The 21,860-nt window shown below is 35.9% G+C and overlaps 2 protein-coding genes across 2 annotated transcripts in view; one reads left to right on the top strand and one right to left on the bottom strand.

Moving 5' to 3' along the window:
* C2H9orf85 (chromosome 2 C9orf85 homolog) overlaps window positions 1–3,146 on the bottom strand; it is a 31,428-nt gene extending 28,282 nt beyond the window's left edge. The window contains exon 1 of the mRNA XM_026675305.2: window positions 3,010–3,146. Within this exon, the coding sequence (XP_026531090.2) occupies window positions 3,010–3,111 (102 nt within the window). The 5' untranslated portion in view covers window positions 3,112–3,146. The remainder of the gene's footprint in view (window positions 1–3,009) is intronic.
* Window positions 3,147–3,319: 173 nt separating this feature from the next.
* Window positions 3,320–19,889, top strand: ABHD17B (abhydrolase domain containing 17B, depalmitoylase). Its single transcript, XM_026675287.2, has 4 exons — window positions 3,320–3,759; window positions 12,157–12,631; window positions 15,491–15,670; window positions 16,369–19,889. The coding sequence occupies exons 2-4, from the start codon at window positions 12,165–12,167 to the stop codon at window positions 16,586–16,588; spliced, it is 867 nt and encodes a 288-aa protein (XP_026531072.1). The 5' UTR covers window positions 3,320–3,759; window positions 12,157–12,164; the 3' UTR covers window positions 16,589–19,889.
* The last annotated feature ends 1,971 nt before the right edge of the window (window positions 19,890–21,860 follow it).

The following is a 21,860-nucleotide window of genomic DNA, read 5'->3' as shown; positions in this document are numbered from 1 at the left end:
TTAGTCTATTGGAAATGGAAAGCAGAATTTGGTAATAGGCAGGTGTTTGCCCTGATGGAAAAAGACAGTTAATTTGTAACAATAAAACCAATTTTCATCTAGTAGCAACAGTTACATTGCACAATATTTTAAGGGAATGTGTAACAGATTCCTGATATGGCAGTTGTACACATCCTAGTTATGCACGCCCTCATTCATTTCAGTTAATCATTTTCATTCTAAATACAGAATAAACCAATCCAATTAGGCTTTAAAAAGTCCTCTGCTCAGGATAGCAGGATGGGAAAGCAAATAACTTTATTTCTAGTTGGAACAAAAGCAATTATACGTGTCCATATACTGAAATGGAATACACATGCATATATATATATGTGCTTTATTGAGGCTATCATCTGCACCTCTATAATGATCTGGGTTGGTTCTGCAACACACATAGACACAGACTTCAGAGGATAATTAGGACTGCAGGAAAAGAATTACCACCAACCTGCCTTCAATCGAGGACCTGCATACTGCAGAAGTCAAAAAGAGAGTTGTGAAAATATTTACAGACCCCTCACATCTCGGACATAAACTGTTTCAACTCCTTCCCTCAAAACGACGCTATAGAGCACTGCACACCAGAACAACTAGACACAAGGAGTTTTTCCCCGAAAGCCATCACTCTGCTAAACAAATAACTCCCTCAACACTGTTACAAAGTCTGCACAACTATTACTGTTAATCTTCTCATCACTCCTTATTCACCCATCCCTTCCCACTTGTGAATGTACGACTGTCACTTGTGTCCTTACGATTTATATTGACTGTTTCCTAGTATGATTTGATTGCTTATTGTACCCTAAGACTATCATTAAGTGTTGTACCTTATGATTCTTGATGAATGTATCTTTTCTTTTATGTATACTGAGAGTATTTGCACCAAGATAAATTCCTTGTGTGTCCAATCACACTTGGCCAATAAAGCCTATTCTATTCTTTGTGGCATCTATATTCTAATTCTTCTGGATCCAGTTTGTTTCCTTTAACAGTGATGTATATATTGTCAGGGTGCTTGTTAATGTAACAACAAATATGAAGGCTGGATTCACAGCCATACTCCTTTGTGTAACCACCTTGAAGGTGACTTTACTATCTAATCTAACCTCACATTACATTTTCAGCCTCTTCTTGTGCAACAGGTAATGATGCTCTTGAGCTGAGCCAGACTCCTGGCAGTTCTACACACACAAAAACAACTGCCTTACAATAAAACAGAACCAATTTGCATTTTCTTCTAGGATAGTCTTCTACTTCCTATTCTAGCCAAGAGCCCACAAATTTCCCTGTCATCTCTTATACAAGAAAGAACCAATTCTGATTTCTCTGCCCAAATAAGGTCATTCAAATGCTGCTACCTGGGATTTTATAGTCATTTTTTATTCTTCGATTTCTACTGAAAACCAGTAAGATTTTAAAAAAAGATTGACACTCCAACCTCCTCATTTCTGATTAAAATTGAGTGTGTCTAAGAATTGCATTAATTCACAAGAATGATAAGAAAGTTATATTTCTCAGGCCTAAAACATAAAAGTAAAAATATTTATCTTTCCCTCTTAAACTAAAAATTGCCTAGAATTAGATGCTAGTAAGAAATATACAGTAAGTAGTCATTGGCTTTGAGAGATTTAATTTAAAAATACAGTAACTAACACTTGCAAATGAATTTAGCTATTCCAGCTATTTAGTTTAATTTGTACAGATTCTATTGTCATATTTGTGTTTTCCCCCCACAAATATTACTTAGAAAAGTAACATTTTATGCCTGAAATTTTAAGCACTTATCTCTAGGATTTGAACTTTTTTTACACAATATTCTTCCTAATATAAACTTTCTTATTGTTCCAGGCTTCTACAGGCCATTCAATTTTAATTTGATAATAATTATCGTATTTATACTGTTCTGCCATTATGAGTTGATATTGGATGAGGCCCAGATTATATCCACTGAACCTATGTCCTTTCAAATGTACCAGGGGTTAAATCATGAGTGCACCTTTGATTTTAATGCTGCTTAAATCTGACTAATCCAGGCTGAATCTGACATTGTTTTTATCCCTTTATCATTATAGTAAGTTGATCTGATTTGCTAAACAAATTTTACAATTATGATTTTGCAAAGGTGGTTATTTCATTGATGTGTACTAATTTAGTATGTTTTGATTCCTTTCTAAAGGATGGACAATTAGCGGCTTAAGTAAGCTCATAACTCGATTTTTAAGCGAAACAACTTCCTCCCATTTTCTGCATAGTATAAATTATTAAGGGTCACCATTCTACCAACCACGCCCAACTTCTACCCTAAGCTTGATTTAATGCAGCATCTTTCTTTAACTCTGGCATATTACCTTAAGTGGTGGTTACAGTAATAAGTTTTTAAAGTGTATTCAAAAAAACTGCTGCTTTCTCAGCCTTACCCTTTTTTCTCAGCCAGACCATTTTAATGAAGGTATGTGTACTCTAAAACAAACAGAAAATGGCCAGGTGCGACAAAAGATTTCTAGCAGCTGTTGAAGGCACACACACACTCTTAAGTAACTGCACGAAAACCTCCTACTTATTTTCAAAAAGTGCTGAAACTCCCAAGTTCTTTTGCAGGCCGCCTAGAGAGGGGAAACCCCTTACTGTTTAAACCAGGGGTCTCCCACCTTGGCAACTTAAGACTTGTGGACTTCAACTCCCAGAATTCCTCAGCCAGCTTTGCCAAGGTTGGAGACCCCTGGTTTAAACTAGTTTGGGCAGGGGTGGGTAACTATGACAACTTTACGCCCTGTGGTCCTGCCGGCTCAGGAATGCTGGGAGTTGAAGTCCACAGGTCATAAAGTTGCCACAAGCTGCCCCCACCCCCGAGCTTGGGGTTTGCGGACGAGTCGGGATCCAAGAGATTCGATCGACCCACAAAAAGATCTTGCCGCTCTGAGACCGAAAGGGACGGTGGTGGTGGGAACCTCCTGAAGCCCGGCCTCATACCTTTCGTTGGGCGCTGGAGTCGTACTTGTCATTCCGGAAGCCTTGAGCGTTCTGATGCCGTTGAGCTCGCGTCCGGGACACGTTCCCTTTCTGGGAGCTCATCTTCCATTCTTCTCTCCCTCGCCCGGAAGCAAACCGGCTCCTCACATCCGGCCAAGAGGTTTGTTGCAGCGCCTCAGGTTACCTCGAACGGCAGAGCGGCTGCGATTGGCTTCAATGAGGAAGATCCCGCCTTCCTACCAGGAAATCTGACAAGAGCACGCAGCCGAGAGACGTAATTTTATTGGTCGGCTCTCGAAGGCTACCGGTCAGAGAGGCTTTAAGTCCCGCCCCTCGCCTCGCTAGGCAGGGGTCTATACCTCAGCTTCTCCCTCTTGCTTTTTTCTGTTTAGGTCCCCGTGAGGCGGGTTGGGTTTGTTTTTTTTTCCTCTCACGGAACGTGCACCAGAGCTTCTGCCGCGCTCTAGCTTCGGGGTTCCTCTCCCCCCACCCGCCTGAGGTTTGGGTGCCGCTGAGGAGAGGAAGGGAGGAACTCGAGCCGGCGCTTTAGGCCGTCGCCCGGCATTGGAGCCTTGGGCGGTTGCTCGGCTTAACTGAATCCTTCGGCTTTCGAACGGCGCCGCTCCCAAGAGCCTGGGCCGGAACGGGTCGAGCGCTGTGTGCGAGGCGGGAGCGAGCGCCGAGGCGCGCCCGCCGCTCTGCTAGGCAATTGGACGCGGCCGTGCGGTCTCTGCGGACGCGAGTCCGGAGGTGAGCGCCCTCTTTGTCGCCTCGGTTTAAGGAATTGGGGGTGTGGGGGGGGGGCGAAGATAGTGGCCTCGGGGGTCTCGCCAGCAGTCATGGCCGAAGTAAGAGGAGGGGAGGGTTGCTTGTCTAAGGTATAATTAAGGCCGCCTGCGGTCCCTCGGGCAGGATAAGGACGAGGACGCCGGGAGAGCTCTTGAGAACCGGAGCTCCTCTGCTGGGCCCCCAATATCTGTCCCGCGTGGAGTGGGTAGCGCCCTCCTCCGTATGCGCGCGCAATTGCCCTCCATCTCTCTCCCCCCCTTTCATTTCTTCCCCCTTCCCTTCTCTCCTCTGCAATACACCGGCTTCCCAGTGCGGCGCCAGGACGGGGGCCCTTGAGTTCCTTCGGCTGCCCGCGAAGGTACTGTGGACAAGAGCTTCGCCTCGTCTCCCGGTGTGAGCAGCGCTGCGGCCTAGATAACGGGGCGGAGGGGGTGGGTGGGTGGCTCGCCTGGCCGTGATCAGCAGGCCGAGGAATCGAGGCGAGCTCTGGGCTGGTTGAATGGTGTGTGTCCTCGGGAGAGGAGGAGAAAACTCTCTGGGTCTTGGTGGAGAGAATGACCTGCGCTGTGCTCGTCCTTCTTTTGTATGCGAGGCAGCTTTGGGAGACGAGGAGAGAGAGAGAGGGAGGATGAAAGGCATGTACTGTTCTAGGGGATAGAAAAGCGCCAAGTAGTACTGGCTGTGTTTCTGAACAAAGCTTTTCTTCCCACGAGCCTCGCCCCACTCCTGCGACCCTGCTTGGATTTTCGTCTTTTTGGTTGAGAATTTCTTGGAAGCATTATACTGTGTTCTTTTAAAGACTTTTGTCGGAGGCTTATATTCTTGGCTAAAACTAATATAAACAAGTGGGTTTCTGATTCTTATTGAGATCCTAAAGATTTCCTAACCCTTAGCCTTTTGAAGGTGTAAAGAGACCTGTTTGGAATGGCTAACATACCTACAGGATGGGATTTCTGTTATTATGAAAGGGTAGATTGTGTTTTTGTTTTTAACAGTGCTGTCATGTATTTCTTTTGCATGTTTAATTAAATGGGTTTAATTGAAACTCTTAAGTTATTCTGTTTAAATTCTTTGGGGGGGAGGGTCTATTGGTTAAAAATTTATTTCTAGAAAATCAAGCGATCATAGAGATGTAGCTTCACATTTTGTCAGGATAATGTAGTCAAGCTTCTTCTGGTAGCTTATCCTGTGTGTTTGATAGCATATAATCATCCAAACACACATCCTTTAAAATATAATGTCTAAAATTAATGTTGCTCAAATAAAAATATGTACATTACCAACTCCAAACTTGGAACAAATTCATATTTTACCTCTAGTTTTGAATGCATATTCTTGGCAAACTGTTTGCCATGACCCTAACAGTCCATATTGTTCGTTGCATTCTAAGGAAGAATAGCTAAGAGGAAATAGTGCAAAATATTCAAGTTAGCTGTGCTAGCTTTATTATTTATTAAAGAACTTTCAACATGCCCAGGTTCTGGTACATTGTTTGCAGAAAGTTATTTGTGAAAAAATGAAAAATACAATATCAAGATATTTCCCTTTCACAACATACTATGCCAAAATATTTCTTTTCCACAAATAAGGTTTGAACAACAAAAATGGTCCTGACTAAACCAAGTTTCATGAAAGTTCCCTGAAGCTTAACTAAGAAAAGCATGTACAATTCAAAGTATTATCTATAACAGACCTGGGCATATTATGGCCTTGGGCCAATCTTCTGGTTGTTCCTATCTGGCCCATGTGAGGTTAATTGGAAATTAGAAATCAAATGTAAGTGTATGCCATGCTCACAATACAATTGCATTGCTTTTATTTTGAAGGCAATTGCTTTTTTTTTCAATTGATGTATTTGGGTGCATGCATGCTTGTATACCTTCACAGCCCTATTTGGTTCAGCCCTCCACAACAGTCCCATTTCTTATGCGGCCCCTTGGAAAAATTAATTACCTACCCTTGACTACAGAGTGTTATCTGGGTCTGGCTATCTATGGAATTACTTTCCTCTAAATGCCCTTTCCCATTTAATAGGTTCTGACTAAGTAGATAGGGTTCCTTTCAGTAAAATAATGACATCTTGTGGGATCCAGTTGTGTACCTTCTCTGTTGTTGCTCTTCCTAAATATTTGGCACAAAGCTGGTTCTACTTTAAAAGGCACAAAAAAGTGACTGAGCAGGCCATAGGATGCAGTGTTTGTAATCATGTTATATGGTGATTGAAACTTTTTAAATGTATTTTCCAATGGTGTCATTTAATTTTTTAAAATACCTTTTGCATTCTGGTTGTTTTCATTGAGTTTTTAATGTAAGCTACTTTCAGTCTTTCCAGTTTGGCAGACATATAAGGGTAATAAATGTTCAGTGTGCAGAAGCTTTCATTAAATGTGACATACTCATTATATAGTTTAATTAAAAGTATGTTTCACCAGCTAAATAGAATAGTATATATCTGAATTTGTATGATACTACTAGGAGAGAAGTGACAGTTACACTCTTACTGGCATTAGTTCTTCCTTGATTTTCAAAATTAATAAATGGAAAAAGGCATCCTATTTCTTCCTATATTGGGAAAATAGCAGGGCAAAAAATACCCATATATAAAATGCTATGACTGGTTATTGTAGAATAAGCTAACAAGTTGTTTGCTACTAGACAGACTTATTTTCAAGCAGGAATATGAAAAACTGTTAAATATAGGCCAATTGGTAAATAAGCTGCAAAAGTGCAACTCCGCATCCTTCATTGTTGCAGTGGACATTGTAGTGAGGAATAGTGGAGCTGCTGCACTTGAAAATATACTGCTTCTGTTGCAGAATATTGTTAAAAAGGAATTATGTGGCTATACAGTACTGTCATTCTTTGCAAATAAAATAAAGGACTTTCCTGTGTCTTCTTGAAAGACTGGTAAAATATCAGTGTTAAAATTAGAGACACATTTAGTCCTCATTCAAGGTTACAACAGCACTGCAAAAATGACTTACGACTGGTTTTCACCCTTATGAACATTGCCGCATCTCCCTGGTCAAAATTTGGGTGGTTGGCAACTGGCATGTATTTATGACATGTGGTCACCATTTGTAACCTTTCAAGCTGGCTTCCAACAATCCAGATTCACTAATGGCCGTAATAATCACTTAACTGCAGTGATTCATTTAATTGTGGCAAAAAGGTCATAAAATGGAGCAAAACTCGCTTAGCAATGAAAATTTTGGGCTCAATTGTGGTCATAGCTTGAGGAGTACCTGTACTTTTTGTTTTGCATCACTTTTATATTGATAGCCTTTGTGATGACTTGTTTGTTTCACTCATAGGCTAAAGCCATATCACATGACTAAGGGAAAAGGTTGGGGTTGTCAGGATATGATATGTCAGAGTAAGGTCAGGGCCTTTGTGTATACTCATTTCACATTCTCTGATTCATGACATAGGTCTGTTTAGAATCTGAGGAATAAAATTTAAGCAAATGTTTTGTAATTTCAAAGCAACAATTAGTCTTTCGCTATTGTGGCTGGAATATCAGAAAACATTATCTGCTGATTTGAAGGCTGAAAAATCTAGAACGAGTCCTCATCTTTTTTTTTTTTTTTTTGAATGCGCTTAAAATTCATGAAAGATCCATCTGCTATCATCTTATGCATACATTGGAGTTAACCCTGTTGAGCTAAAAAGAATATGATTTGGGGAATTGAGTTGCAAGATAGATTTGCTCAGGTTCTATCAAACATTCAAATGGAAGTCACTCTTATAAATGGAAAGGGCTGTGAAAAAAGATGTATTTAATGAAATAGTCTTTTTTCACTTAACCTGTAGTGCAGAAATGTCTCTGAATTCTATATTGAAAATATTAGCTTCTATTTTTAAGCATGCATATTGCTGAGCTAACTGCATAGTGAAAATGGGCCACAGCATAGCTTGCTTCAATATATCTTCTTAGTCACACTTCTAAAGGAAGTAGTATTAGCATCATGGGTGCTGCTATCAGATTGCTTGTTATGCAAAGGTGTTACACCAGCTCATATTTAATACAGCATATTGCACATGTGTTAAATTTGTAAGTAGCTCAATAGAGGAAAACAAATTTAATATCTTAAGTTATTTAGCAATCTAGTAGAGCAAGAATTGCTAGAATACAACTCTACCAAGCAGCAATCCCATAGACTTTATTGTTCAAAATAGTTATGGAACATAGCATACATTTTTTAGAAAGTACCAATTTTATCACTTTTCAGTAAAACTTAGCTTGAATTATCTTAGTTAAAATTCATTTGTCTAAAACTAAATAAATTCCTTTTTCAAAAATGAAAGTTCCTATTTCTATCTAAATTTCTGTTTTGTCTGTAAATTTGTTTTGCAGTCTTGTGATATATTTTGTGTGATATTTGTTACTGTGTAGTACCATTGCTAGTTCTGTAATAAAATGTATTTAGACTTCTGAGAAATAGATTTATTGTGCATCCAATTTACTTTTTCAAAGAAACCAGACACAAGAATTAGACACATCAGTTATGTTCAGTTTTGTTTAATTCCTGGGGTTCTTGTTTTTCAAGGAGGGGAAATAAATGCGCAGCATAATTTTTTTAAAAAAAAAATGCTTAATCAAAAGCTTTATTATTAAGGAAGATCATAGCATTCTTGGTAGAGTGTGTTCTGGTTAGAATAGAGTGTTCGATGCAGTGTTGTATTTTAAGATACCACTGCTATTAATAAATAAGGTTTTAAAATTTACTACAAGAACAACAATAAAAATACAACAGAAGTTACAATCCCATAGTGGAAACAGAATCAAACTAAAGCCAATTAAATGCCAAACAAAACAAAAGAAGAATCCACCCTGGTACCTAAAGTTATGTGTGAAGCCAGACATTTTGAAAACAATAAGTAGTCAGTATTCATATATAAAACAGACAAAAGTGTTTGGATTCGGCATAGTAACCCTGTCTGTAACTCTTCTTTTGCTGGTGGATTCAGGAAAATTAGATATTAAAAAGTATGGTTCAAGCATGGTAACACTGTGATTTAAAGTTACGATTTAATTTATTTAAAATGCATAAGGTACTAGTAAAAAGTAAACAAATGTGGTGTGCTGTTGTAATTATATAAAATACTTGGCTTCTATATTTTGGCGTATTGTTTTTCACCTGGTATTTCAGCAACTTTTGTATTACTTAGCCAAACAGCACTTCCTTAGGTGGAGGCAGTGGCTTAAAAACTCTTGGCCGCTCAATCAAGGTTATCGTTGGGTAATCAATATTAGAGGAGAACCCAGGTTCTTTTTCCTGCCCAATATGGCTTTTTGTCTGCACACATGCAGAGGGTTCTCAGTCACTTATGCCTTAATCATCACCTACCTTGACTATTACAGTGCCTTCTACATGGGGCTGCCCTTGAAAAGTATCTGGAAGGTCCAATTGGTTCAAAATGAGACAGCCTGGTTTTGCATGGTTTCGTGCAGACACATATGTGTGTATGTGTCGCCTCTCCTGCTGGAGCTTTATTGGCTGTTGACTTGCTTTTTGATACAATTCAAGGTGCCGATTGTTACTTTTAAAGCCCTACATGGTTTGGAGCCAGGCTCTCTTCATGAAGGACAGTTTTTTCACAGTTAGAGAGGGGAGGCAGGGAATGTTGCAGGGGCCCTCTACTAAGGAGGTACATCTGGTGGAATCTAGAAGGGCCTTCCTCATGGTGGCTCCCTTTGGGGCATCATCCCTGGGGAGATAAGATTGGCCTCCATTTTGAAACTCTTGCAAAGCCCTGAAGCCCTGATTTCATCAATGGGCCTGAGGAATGCAGAGTGGGATGGACCCCATCAAGTGACTTATCTGATTGATTGTTGTTGCCAGGGTACGTGTGGAGGGTATTGTTTTATAGTGTGATATTGGGTTTTTATTTTTGTAAGCCACTCAGTCACTGAGATGAATGAGTGATCATATAAATTATAATATATAATCAAACAGTCCTCTATTAATAACCATAATTGGGACAAGGAACTTGGCCACTAAACAACGTGGTTTGCAAAGTTGAAAATCATGTGACCACAGCAACTATGACAGCAGTTCCAATTGTGGTTCTTAAGAAAATTGTGCATTCTTTAAGCACAATGTGACTGTGAGGTGTGACTTCAAGCATGTCACTCATCATAGGGACACTGCAATGGCTGCAACTTTGAGGACTGGCCATAAGTCTCTGTGTCGGTGTTTTTGTAACTTAGACCAGTAGCTGAATAAATGGTTATTAACAAATGAATACTTGTATATATTCTATTATCTGTTACATTTTTTAAATGAATGTAATAATTTGTAGTGGCTAGAAGAATTGTTTTGCTAGTAGCAATTATATGCTTAAATCTTCACTAAAAACCTTTTGTCAAGTGCTGTTTTGAAAAAAAAAACATTTTTCCCTGTTTGAACTTATTAAAGAATTAACAACATAAAGATTTTAAAGAAGTTAAATTAAAACTAAAGAAAAAAGAAAAAAACCTAGGATTAAATTAAAATTATTGCAAGATGCCAAAGAAAGAGGGTGTTTTGGTCTCCCAGATTGGGAAATATACTATCAGGCAGCATCTTTAACTTGGGTAAAAGATTGGATAATATTAAAAAATAGAAGATTGTTAGCATTGGAAGGACATAATTTACAACTAGGCTGACATGCCTTTTTATGGTATGGCAGACACGAAGCCCACAGCGACACCAGATTAGACAGGCATTACTTTTGGTCTGAAACAAAATCAAACCACAAACATACATAGAAACCCCAGTTTGGCTATATACACTTGAAGCCTTAAGTACACCCGAATTTTTTTAGCCAAGTGAACGCCATTACATAGCAAGAGATCATAAATGAGGCAGGAGGATTAAAATCAAGATAGGAATTGAAAGACCAAGGGGTGGAATTGGAATGGTGGGCTTATTTACAAGTCCAAGGAATGGCCAAGATGTGAAATAATGGGGGATTAGTAGACAACCTACGATATTGGATAAAATATTACTTGGATGAGAGGATAAATTGAGAAGGAAAATTTATATATACTTACTGGATTTTAAGCTGGTGGAAAAGCAGGTAAAAGAAACGATGTTGACATGAGCAAAAAAATTTGGCTACTGTATTAATTTGGATAATTGGGAAACTTTATGGGAAAGAAGAAAAAAAATAACACTAGCCACATTGGATAAGGAAAACTTATATAAAATATTTTATAGGTGGCACCTTCCACACCAGAAAATTGCTCCTAAAATGTACCCAAACACATCACTCAACTGCTGGAAAGATATCAAAGAATATGGATCATATTATGACATATGGTGGAAATGTAGGAAAACAAAGGAGTTTTGGTAGAGAATCCAGAAATGGCTTGAGGAGATGCTAGGTCATAAAATAGAATTCAAACCAGATTTTTTCCTACTTGGAATTATAACAGAAAAATATAATAAAGAGGAGATCTATTTAATAATTCATGTGATTAGGGCAGCAAGGTTAGCCTTTGCCCAAGTAGAAAAACAAAGAAATTCCTGGTGAAAATGACGTAATAAAAAGATATGGACATGAGCTGAGATGGATAAACTAACCTGGAAAATGAAAGACAAAGACAAGATAGAGTATTATAAATTATGGGATAAATTCTGTCAATGGTGGGAAAAAAGGAAGGATCTAAAATCAAAAGAGAATAGGGATGGCAGAACGGATGACCAAAACTGGGAAATATCATAGAAATGTATAGCTGTATAAATGTATTTAAAGTATGTATTTTATGCCATAATATGTATGACAACTAGGATTGTTGGGATGGTTACACCATATTCAATGTTGGCTGTCTGACCATTGTTATATTTTGTAAATCTTTTTGTATGCTTTGCAATATATTGGTTATTTATGGAAAAAATACACTCAAAATTTCAGTTGATTATGAATGTCATATCTGCTGCATTAATCATTGCTTTGTTATGCCTAAATTGATTACAACTTACAAGTGGTTTCTAAATAACTCAGTGTTGTGTTGATCTATAACTGAGCTATTATTTTAAGTGGAAAGCTGAATAACATTCCTGATGGTATTATTTAATGTTCCACTTCAGAAACAAAAGGTAATGAGTTTACCATTACCATTTTTTTCTTAGAACACTAATTCCTTCTTAATCAAAATTTTGATTTGAAAGCCCTATGATGTTATTTATATAATATTGGTATTTTATGTAAAAGTTCAATGTTTTACTGAAAATGTGTCATGAATTTGATTCACTCCTTTTTACCTTTTCTAAAATTCCTGGTATATTAGTATTTGAAATGATTATTATTATTGTTGTTGTTGTTGAAGAATTCCTACTAGAAGGTAACATCCTTTCCCTTTTATTTCAGATTGGAGGATGAACAACCTTTCATTTAGTGAACTCTGCTGCCTATTCTGTTGCCCACCATGTCCAGGAAAAATAGCTTCCAAACTGGCATTTTTGCCCCCAGATCCCACCTATACACTCATGTGTGATGAAAGTGGGAGTCGTTGGACTCTACATCTTTCTGATCGAGCAGACTGGCAATACTCTTCTAGAGAAAAAGATGCTATTGAATGTTTCATGACTAGAACCAGCAAAGGTAACAGGATTGCCTGTATGTTTGTGCGTTGTTCCCCTAACGCCAAGTATACTTTACTTTTCTCGCATGGGAATGCTGTTGATTTAGGTCAGATGAGCAGCTTTTACATAGGACTTGGTTCACGGATTAATTGCAACATATTTTCATATGATTATTCTGGATATGGAGCAAGTTCTGGAAAACCAACAGAGAAGAATTTGTATGCTGACATTGATGCTGCTTGGGTAGCTCTTAGAACAAGGTAAATAGAGTTATATTATTTTACAAAGTTAGTAGAATTTTTGTTTATTCTCATAGTGAATTTGACTGTGTGCATAATAGGCCTAGCAGAAGCCCTCCTGAAAAAGTTTATCTGAGCATTGGGAAAAGTCTGCAGAATGGACCAATTGTGGTATGGGGACTGAGGAGAAAGATAACAGTTAGTGGCTGTATGCCACAGTGACTGTAACCGTGCTCACATTTTCCCCTGCCAGTGTTATTCAGATTCTTTCAATCCTCAGGGAAGCTTTATTAGAGACTTGTAAAAAATAAGATGTGAGGAAATTGGATTCTACTCGCCCTGGTTTGCCCAGGCCTTTGAGAGATTTTACATTAAAAATATCTGTTCATATTGTCTTTTTTTAAATTCACTAAGTAAAATAAGGGACATGTTACTAATTCATGATAAATAATGCTTTTGTTTATATTGTGACAATGCAGTTCAGATCAATAAGGTATAAAGTGTAGGTTAGTAAAGTATTAATATTGATTTATTTTCCATTGACAAGGAAAATCAAGTGAGAGGTGCTAATTGAACCAGTACTTCAGATTAATTCATATCTTCAGAAAATAAATGATTGGAATCAAGCTGATTTAGTGTGATAGGGATTCTACATCGAGTGCTTTCTTATACTAAAGCATTGTTTAAGTTCCCATCATTCTACACCAGGGGTGTCACACTTGCATTGTCATGTGACATATCGTGATTCCCCCCCTTCGCTAACTGGGCTTGGGCGTGGCCAGCATGTGATGTGTCTGACCTGCAGGCTTGATAGCCCTGTTCTAAGCCATCATGTAGTTTATTTAGGTGTAGCTGTATTACAGTAATCCATTTTGATTTGTAAACCATGTTATATGGCTTGCTATATGAACTGTGTCACTAGAGCAACAATTAATTTAAAATAATGGCTTAGTATTAACCTACCTATTGTGGCTCTTCTGTAGCTTGAATATTAAGAATGAAAGTTTTAGGCAGTCATTCTAATATGCATATTTGGAGACATATTTAAGGATATTTTTTGACATACTTTTTTTTAAATCTGGCTACCTCACAGATAATATCTAAGCCTTCTTATCTTTTTACTCTGTTCATTTTTATGTTGAAAAAAATACATTTCAAATTTTTCTTAATTCCTTTGCTTTCCTATATCCTTCCCAACGGCACCTGTGCCATCCTTTCCTCGCTGATTATAGTAGAAGCAGCAGCTGTTGCTGTTTTTTTTTAACTCAGTGTATGCACTACTTGCCTGAATATTTCTGGTTAAACCACACATGCAGTTTCAGCAATATCTTTGTGGATGGTTGCACTGTATTTTTCATTCTTGTTGTGGGTGGAGAGGAACAATATTTGTGAACAAGCTGTTGTCACACTTCTGTTTATCAAGAGCAGTTACTGTTTGCTCCAGTTAGTAGTGGGTTATCTTTTATTGTTGTTACTAGGCATGATGTATTTTTTTAACAAACTAATTTCTTAGTCTTTAAAAAATATGCAATTTAATTGAGGCTAGCTGATGTTTCCAACACATTTCTGTCTTCATCATTCCTAAGTTTTTCAAAAATATTTTTGCATTTTAAGGCACAGTCACTCTTTATGTTTTAATGGTTTAATTACTTGGAAATTTATATAGAAAGAGGGATTTGTTTATTTGTCCTTACAAACTTGCATATGTTAACTAAATAATCCCCTTGATTTTTTTGACTGTGTACAGGATTCTATGTAAGTCTTGAGCCCTACGTAATTATTAGGACCTCTAGTTGAAACAAGATAAACCAGATCCTTGCCTAAATACTTATAAATTAGTAGGTCAGTGTCTGTTGTGATTTTATGATGGAGTAGGGATAAATAATAATTTAAAATTTGACCATACCTTGTATGCTTATTTGTTTTTAAAGCAGATGTTAGTAACAGCAAATGCATTTTAAATGTCTTTTTAGTCAGGTGACAGAAGTTGAGAATTGTATGATCTCTAGGACCTTTTATACTTTTGAGTAGTTCCTTGATCAGAATACTTCCTAATATTTCTTAATTAGAAATTGTGCAGTTACTAGTATACTTTTTGCACATGTTCTAAGATAGGGGTGGGAGGAGGGTTGCTGATGCTCTAAATCAGTGTGCTTGAATTGAACTGAAATTTCTAGTTGTGTAAATGTAACATCACAGAATTACTCAGGCAGATGACAGCTGATGAGAATTCTGGTAGTACTCCACACACCTAGAAGTTGCCAACTTTGGAAAACACAGCTCTAAATATTGAAGTACTGCTTGCTCATTGCTTGTTTGGCTTCCTGACTGGCATTCTAGTTGGCATAAAACGGAAGTTGTCATTCAGCAAAAAAGGAGCATCATACATTCCTCTCACCAGAAAGAATGAGGTGATTCTGTTTGTGTATGTAAAATCAGTTTAGAAAAATGTAATTGGATTAATAAATTCCATGTGCTATGTGTTTTAGAAAGCAATATAGACATTGAACAGCCATCTGAGATGACGAGTATCTGTCAAACGTGGAATGCCATTTGTATAAGCTCATCTTTAGACACTATTTAAAAAAACATACTAATGACTATTTTTTTAGTCTTAAAAGTATAATATTCTTGGTACATTTCACTTAAAAGTATTTGCCTTAATATAATTTTTTGTACTTATTAAACTTTTTACCCTTCATGAAGGGAATAAAATGATTTATTTTTTACATTCTGTAAGGTACATAATTTCACTATTTTACTTGCGCTTGTATATTTACTTTATTCATAGCATATTTCATCACTTTCATTTTTGTAATTTTTTTTATTTTATATCATATTTCATAACTTTGAAATTACATTAAAAAACTACTTTTTCAGATATGGAATTCGCCCTGAAAATGTGATTATATATGGCCAGAGCATAGGAACTGTGCCATCTGTGGATCTTGCTGCTCGTTATGAAAGTGCTGCTGTAATTCTTCATTCTCCTCTGACCTCAGGAATGAGAGTAGCTTTTCCCGACATAAAGAAGACATACTGTTTTGATGCATTCCCAAAGTAAGCTACTGTGTTTTTTTAAAAAAATGTAGTTAGAAATTAGTTATGTCATCCATATACTCTTTTTTTGCTTGAATGTCAAAAGAAAAATCATTAAATAAACCTGTTTTGGGTAACTGGCCTTTTTTTTACTTTAATGCTCCTATATATCAGATAAACATTAAACAAACTCTATGGGTTGCAATAAGGCCTGCCCATCTGCACACAGGTAGTCCTTGACTTATAGCATTTGTTTAAAGATTGTTTGAAGTTACAATGACACAGATATAAGTGGTTATGACTGGTCCTCACACTTAACAACTATTGTAGCCTCCATCCATGTAGTGCTTCCATCTTCCTCAAGTCTTCAGCATCATTAATGTATTGCTGTAAAATATTGTCTTATTCTTTGAAACACGGAGGTGGTGTTGGGAAACTACGGGGTAACTTCCCCTTAGAAAAAACTCACTTTATAGTTTTTTCAGTAACAGTAGAATTCTGCTATATATACACAGCAGGATACCAATCCTGTATTCCCCCACAAATTTTTTTAATTTATACGTGAATTTGTGTGACCTGGTTTTGAATATCTCCACCAAATAAACTTCTAATGGCACCCTGTTAATAAAGCATGGTAAATATTCATTTTAACCATTTATGCATGTAAGACATCTGTGGAATTTTCTACTATGTTATTTTTTTCTTCTGTGTTTCTGTAGTATTGACAAGATATCTAAAATAACTTCTCCGGTGTTAATAATCCATGGGACTGAAGATGAAGTGATTGACTTTTCACATGGCCTAGCATTATTTGAGCGTTGCCAAAGACCTGTGGAACCATTGTGGCTTGAAGGGGCAGGACATAATGATGTGGAACTTTACGTACAGTATCTTGAAAGATTAAAACAGTTTGTATCACAGGAACTGGTGAATTTGTAAACTGTTTTGTTTAGTTACTTGTTGAAATTCATTGCTGAACTCCAGATCTTAATAGCTACAACATGAAACCTGATGGTTTTGTTTTCAAATCAGGTCAGTTGCCTTCATAAATGTACAGGTAAAATGATTTGTAAACATAATTAATGAAGGTTTTAATGCCAGTATTAACTGGAATTGTAGATGATGGAACAAAACCTGTGTAGTTTATATATTTTGTGCAAGTTTTCTTATGTACATAAGTCAATTTGCAAATCTTTTTAAGATGTACAAAAGTCTTAGAAGGAAGTAAAATTTTAATTATGTAAATTCTGATGCTGTAAACGTGTTGCCAAATGCTTTAGCATATCCCAAACAAGTTTATATACAATATTTTTAAAACATCTCAAAATGTGACATGTTCTGTTGCACAGGTATAATTGAAGCAGTTATAAAATACAAATAGCCATTGCATTTGAAGGAATAAAAAAGAATGAAGACAACCACTTGAATTTTACAGGCCTTATTATAGGGAGCAAATCAAAATAAGTATTTTATTACCTTGTCTTCTTCTCAATGTTTTTCTTTTCTTAACTGATTAATGGCCAAAAATGCTGTTTTCAAAGCACTGCTCTATTAATAAGGCCAATAGAAACAAAATAAGGAACCGATATCGGCAAGTAATCTAAGGAACTTTATATACAGCTATTTTAAAATAATCATGTAAAAATCTTCCAAAAAATCTAATCTTGATTTGAGTTTTTATATAGACAAACATACAAACTTACAGACTAAGTTGACACTTTGATTTGAATGTTTTACAATATAGAATTGTTTCAATTATTATGAAAAGTTTACTAATGTACTCCTCTACAGTAAAACAAATGTTGACAACTCATCATAAAATAAGCTGCCTTTCCCTAGAATACATTTTTGCTTGAATAAAATTAAAATATAGCCTGACTTGTAAGCAAAATAATATTCAAATACACACTGTGTTTCTAATTTTAAAGCCTTATGTAGTTAACCTATTCTGCTTATTCTTGTGATTGTCTGAGAATATTGTATGATGTATTGTAAATGCTTAGATTCTGATGTGTTTAACTCTTAAGAAAAATTCTACAATTCTGAAGTGTTTGTGCAAAACATAAACTGTTCCTGATTAGTTCTTTCTCTGTGAATACAGTAAGAGAGCACAATTTCTGATGTGACTAAAACATCTTGCTAAAATCTAATGATTCCTAAAACCTAGATCGATTTCTTGTTGCCAGAGCTTTACTACTTATAGCATCCACTTAGGGGATAGAAGACATTTGACAAGTGTATGCTCCCATTTTGAGCAAGCCATTGTGGCTTCTGATTAAATTGCTTTTTTGATTTTATAAATGAAGGAGTTAATATATTAAATATATAAGGCAAACTGTGAGTTGTCACAATAGCTAGCAAATGTTTGTCAGTTACAGTGTTAGATCTAGGAAATGTAATGATTCAATCCATACCATTTAAAAATAATATTTCAATTAATTTTAATATGTTTAATATGCCTAAGCCAACCTTCATGAAGTCTTTGTATCCCATGGCAATTTGATCATGCAGAGATTGAATCCAAGAAAATTAGCAACCAGTTCTTTGTTTGAGATGCTGTTTTACCAGTATAGTTTAAAGGAAATCTGTTATTGATATATTTAAAAATACATACCTTCTCCAGTTAAGAGTGATGCACTAGCAATTGGATTCAGTTTTAGTTATTAGTCCCATAGACTTAATGACTTCATTGGGTATATTCCAAAATCAATAAAATCTCAAATGATTTGAGCTTCAACATTGATCCTAAAAAGAAAATCAATTACTTTTTGGTAGTTTAACTTTTTGACTTTCAGATTAAAAATACTACATCTTTTCTCTAAAATGCTTAATAATTCAAATTAAAAGTTGCTCCAGTAAAGTTCAATTTAATATCAATACTGTTTCATATATCCTTTCTTAGAACAGTGGAATAAATAGTGACAAAACTGACTATCTACCAGCCAAAGATGTAGATTGGGATTGATGAATATATGAATTACTGTTGTGTACTGGTGCAGACAACTTGCCATTTCACAATACGGTGTTTGCAACTGTATGTATCAGTAACAAGCTGATTTATATTATTATGTTGCCCTACATTTCAGATTGTACTTACAAAGAATATAGAATAGAATTTGCCATTCTGTATGATTTGGTTGTTAGATAATGAGTTTTCCCCTAGTGGCTATTATAAACAGTAATTTACAGCTATAGCTGTCTGTCTCACAATCATCTGCATACATGTAGGAGAAGTATATGGGCAAAGTTGTGCATTTATTTATTAGCAGTAAAGAGATAAGTACTGCCTTGGGATGTGGCAACTTAATGTCAAAGATGTAAACACTATACTTCCGTCCATTCCATCCATATTAAATAAGCATATGTTTTACTTTACCAAAACAAATCAGTGATGACTTTTAAGTAATCTGAATTATATATTTTGATGCGTACTGGCTCTTATGGGGTGGGAGAAATATGATTCCATCTAATAGGACACAAGCATACTATTAAGAAACAATATGTCAATTTTATTTACTAGTAAAATTGTACTTCTAAAGCATATTTTGTACAGTAATTTTTAGAAAAAGAGAAGGGTGGCAAATTGCCTTCCCCCACCGCAAAAAGAGACTTTAAGAATTTGGCAGGTGTTTAAGGCAATACTGACAGTTCCAGATCGAATTTGTTTCTGGTTCTTCATTATTACTGATTCAGTCGTGGTAATTTCAGCAGAACCCAGAGATAAAAGCCATTAGTGAAAAAAGCTTTGCCATCTTTATTATGGAATTGGTGGTTTTAAAAAAACTCTTTACACTAATATATTCACTTTTGTGCTGTGTCAAGCTGGGTAACTATAAGGATCACTGATATGCTGCCCAATTGGATGCTATAGTTTGCAAGTAAATTGATGTAATTGTCTGGTTTAATACTGCACACTACCTCAAACTGACCCTATTACTCTTGGGTAGTTGAGCCTCCACATTTGGAAGTGTGGGTACAAGGTAATGACAGATATATGCATTATTCCAGAAAATAGAGTAAACAATTTAAAGAAGTCTTGTAGGTGAAAACTGTTTAGATTTAAGTTAAATCTTGAATGTTAATCTTTACTATGTTTGCTTGTGTTTGTCCTTTTGTTTAACATTGGATTAATTCAGTGTCAAGCCTGGCCCTAAGCTTTACTCTGGAATTATTTCTGTTTTAAAAATCCTGCTAATCATTGTACATTCAGACAGCTCAAATAAAACCTAGCTTTTGATTACAGTGTTTCAATTTTTTTATAAATGGTAATGGAATCCTGTTTTCAGCAATATTGTTTTGTAATTTTCACCACCATGTAATTTTGGTCTTCTTTCAGAAGATAACTGGAACATATCAGTATGGCCTAAATTTAGGAAATATTGCTTATGGAACTTCTTTTGTTTTGGGGGTATGTGTGCAATTGAAATTGTTGAAGTGGGAATAATTAAATTTCTCAAGTGCATGCTGGAGTTGGCTGGTTGACTATTAGCAGTATAAAAAAAGTTTTCATCAGTGGGAGCAGTCTTTCTTTGTGAAGTGTAAAATTGAACCTAATCCTGGGAACTACTATACTGGTATAATAATAAATGTATGTACAGACTGCTGCCAGTGTGCAAAACCTCAGGACTAAGGCTAGGGCAATGGAAGAAACCCAATTTAAATGTATTAATATCATCCTTGCATATTTAATATCCCCTTTCTACCCCATTAAAAATCAGTTTGGTGATATATGTATTCATTATTCATTTCCTTTTAAGAAAAATTATCTTTATGCTATCTGGTAGTAATAGTAAAATATTAGTCCACTGTTAAAAATTTGGCAGAGAAATCATAATTCCAACTCTCCTAGCTTCATTATCAATCTACTTCATGCTACCAAATCTGAGTTTTATACTGTTAGTATCAGAGTGCATGTATGAGATGAACTTTCAGGACTGAATATTGCAATAGACTGTGTACTGAAAAATAAAATCCCACTAAAAATAAATGATTTAATTAAGACTTTCAGTTTAGTTTCTAAGGGAGCCCTTAATCCCATGGATGACTCTGCTAAGAGAAAAATTTGGTATATTTGTTGAGGATTCATCCATTCTGGTTCACATTTATACTTGCATACTAAAATTTAGGCACCTCAGGTAAAATTGTATGTTTCACTGAATTTCCAAGCAACAGAACATATATCAACCTTTAGATAGTATAAATTTAAACATTAACTATTTCTGCTAATCAAAATAAGCATACTATTTATTTGCAGATTCAAAAAGTAAGTTGGAAGAGGACTGCCTAAACTTTTTGCATGGATCTGTATAATGATCAGCAAGGGTTCTGTGAAAATGCTATACTCTTTAGCAAAGAGACATTAAAAGGCAGGGTGTGCATTAACAATGAAGAAAAATGGAAATTCATCACCAAAAAAGATCCCGTTCAGAATATTTTTTTATATACAGGTGTGCAATTGTTAGAGAAAATGTCTTAATGGAATTTTAAAAGGAAATATTGTACATCTCAGTAAAATGGAAAATATGTAAATTATCAGAAGAGGCTGATATAGAATAGGCATCTTTAAATTTCTTATACTTCTTCCAGAACTAAAGTTTGAATTGAACAAATAGTATTGAAAGGCATAATTGGATTAACGCCTGAAAATGTATATTATGATAAGTCATCAGTATTTAAGCTAATTCATCTTTACAGTTTTTGTCATAACACCAATTTTCTTTATTCAAACTATTTTTAGGAGTTTGTAAAAAAAAAAAAAGCATATCCACTTTGTGTTTTGTGCAACAGAAACAAAATACCTTAATCTTTTGCTCAGCAGTTACATTTTTCACAAAAGCTAGTTTGGTGAAACAAACTGAAATGAGACAGTAGATCGCAGTACGGCTTTGCTTCAAGGAAAAATGTCAACTCAAAACTAACAATGAAATTCTTTTCAAAGCTTGGACATCTGTGGCCAGGTGAAACTGACAAACATTAAAATAAGTTTGCATTTCTGAAAGAATGAAGACTAAAATTCCTATCCATTTCACTTTTTAGAGAAAGATAACTTGTCCTGTTCATGGCTTTGCTATCTGAATGAGACAGATTGGTAAGAACTAGATTTTTATACTGTAGTAGGCTTCATTAGACTATTTTAATGATTGTTCTTAGAATGAATGTATGCCCTCTACTGACACAAACTTGTATTGCTTAACTGGTTGATATTTGCCTG

Source organism: Notechis scutatus, chromosome 2 (assembly GCF_049901735.1).
Source record: "Notechis scutatus isolate UNSWTSFEM ecotype Mainland chromosome 2, rNotScu1.2, whole genome shotgun sequence".
In the NCBI taxonomy this organism is placed as follows: Eukaryota; Metazoa; Chordata; class Lepidosauria; order Squamata; family Elapidae; genus Notechis; species Notechis scutatus.
Note: the sequence above shows the minus strand (reverse complement) of the source record. Positions and strands in the feature narration are given on the sequence as shown.

Coding starts and splice junctions, on each gene's coding strand:
- ABHD17B (XM_026675287.2), top strand. CDS start 12,165: ATGAACAACCTTTCATTTAGTGAACTCTGCTGCCTATTCTGTTGCCCA. Junction 12,632..15,490: donor TGGGTAGCTCTTAGAACAAG/GTAAATAGAGTT, acceptor CTACTTTTTCAG/ATATGGAATTCGCCCTGAAA. Junction 15,671..16,368: donor TGTTTTGATGCATTCCCAAA/GTAAGCTACTGT, acceptor GTGTTTCTGTAG/TATTGACAAGATATCTAAAA.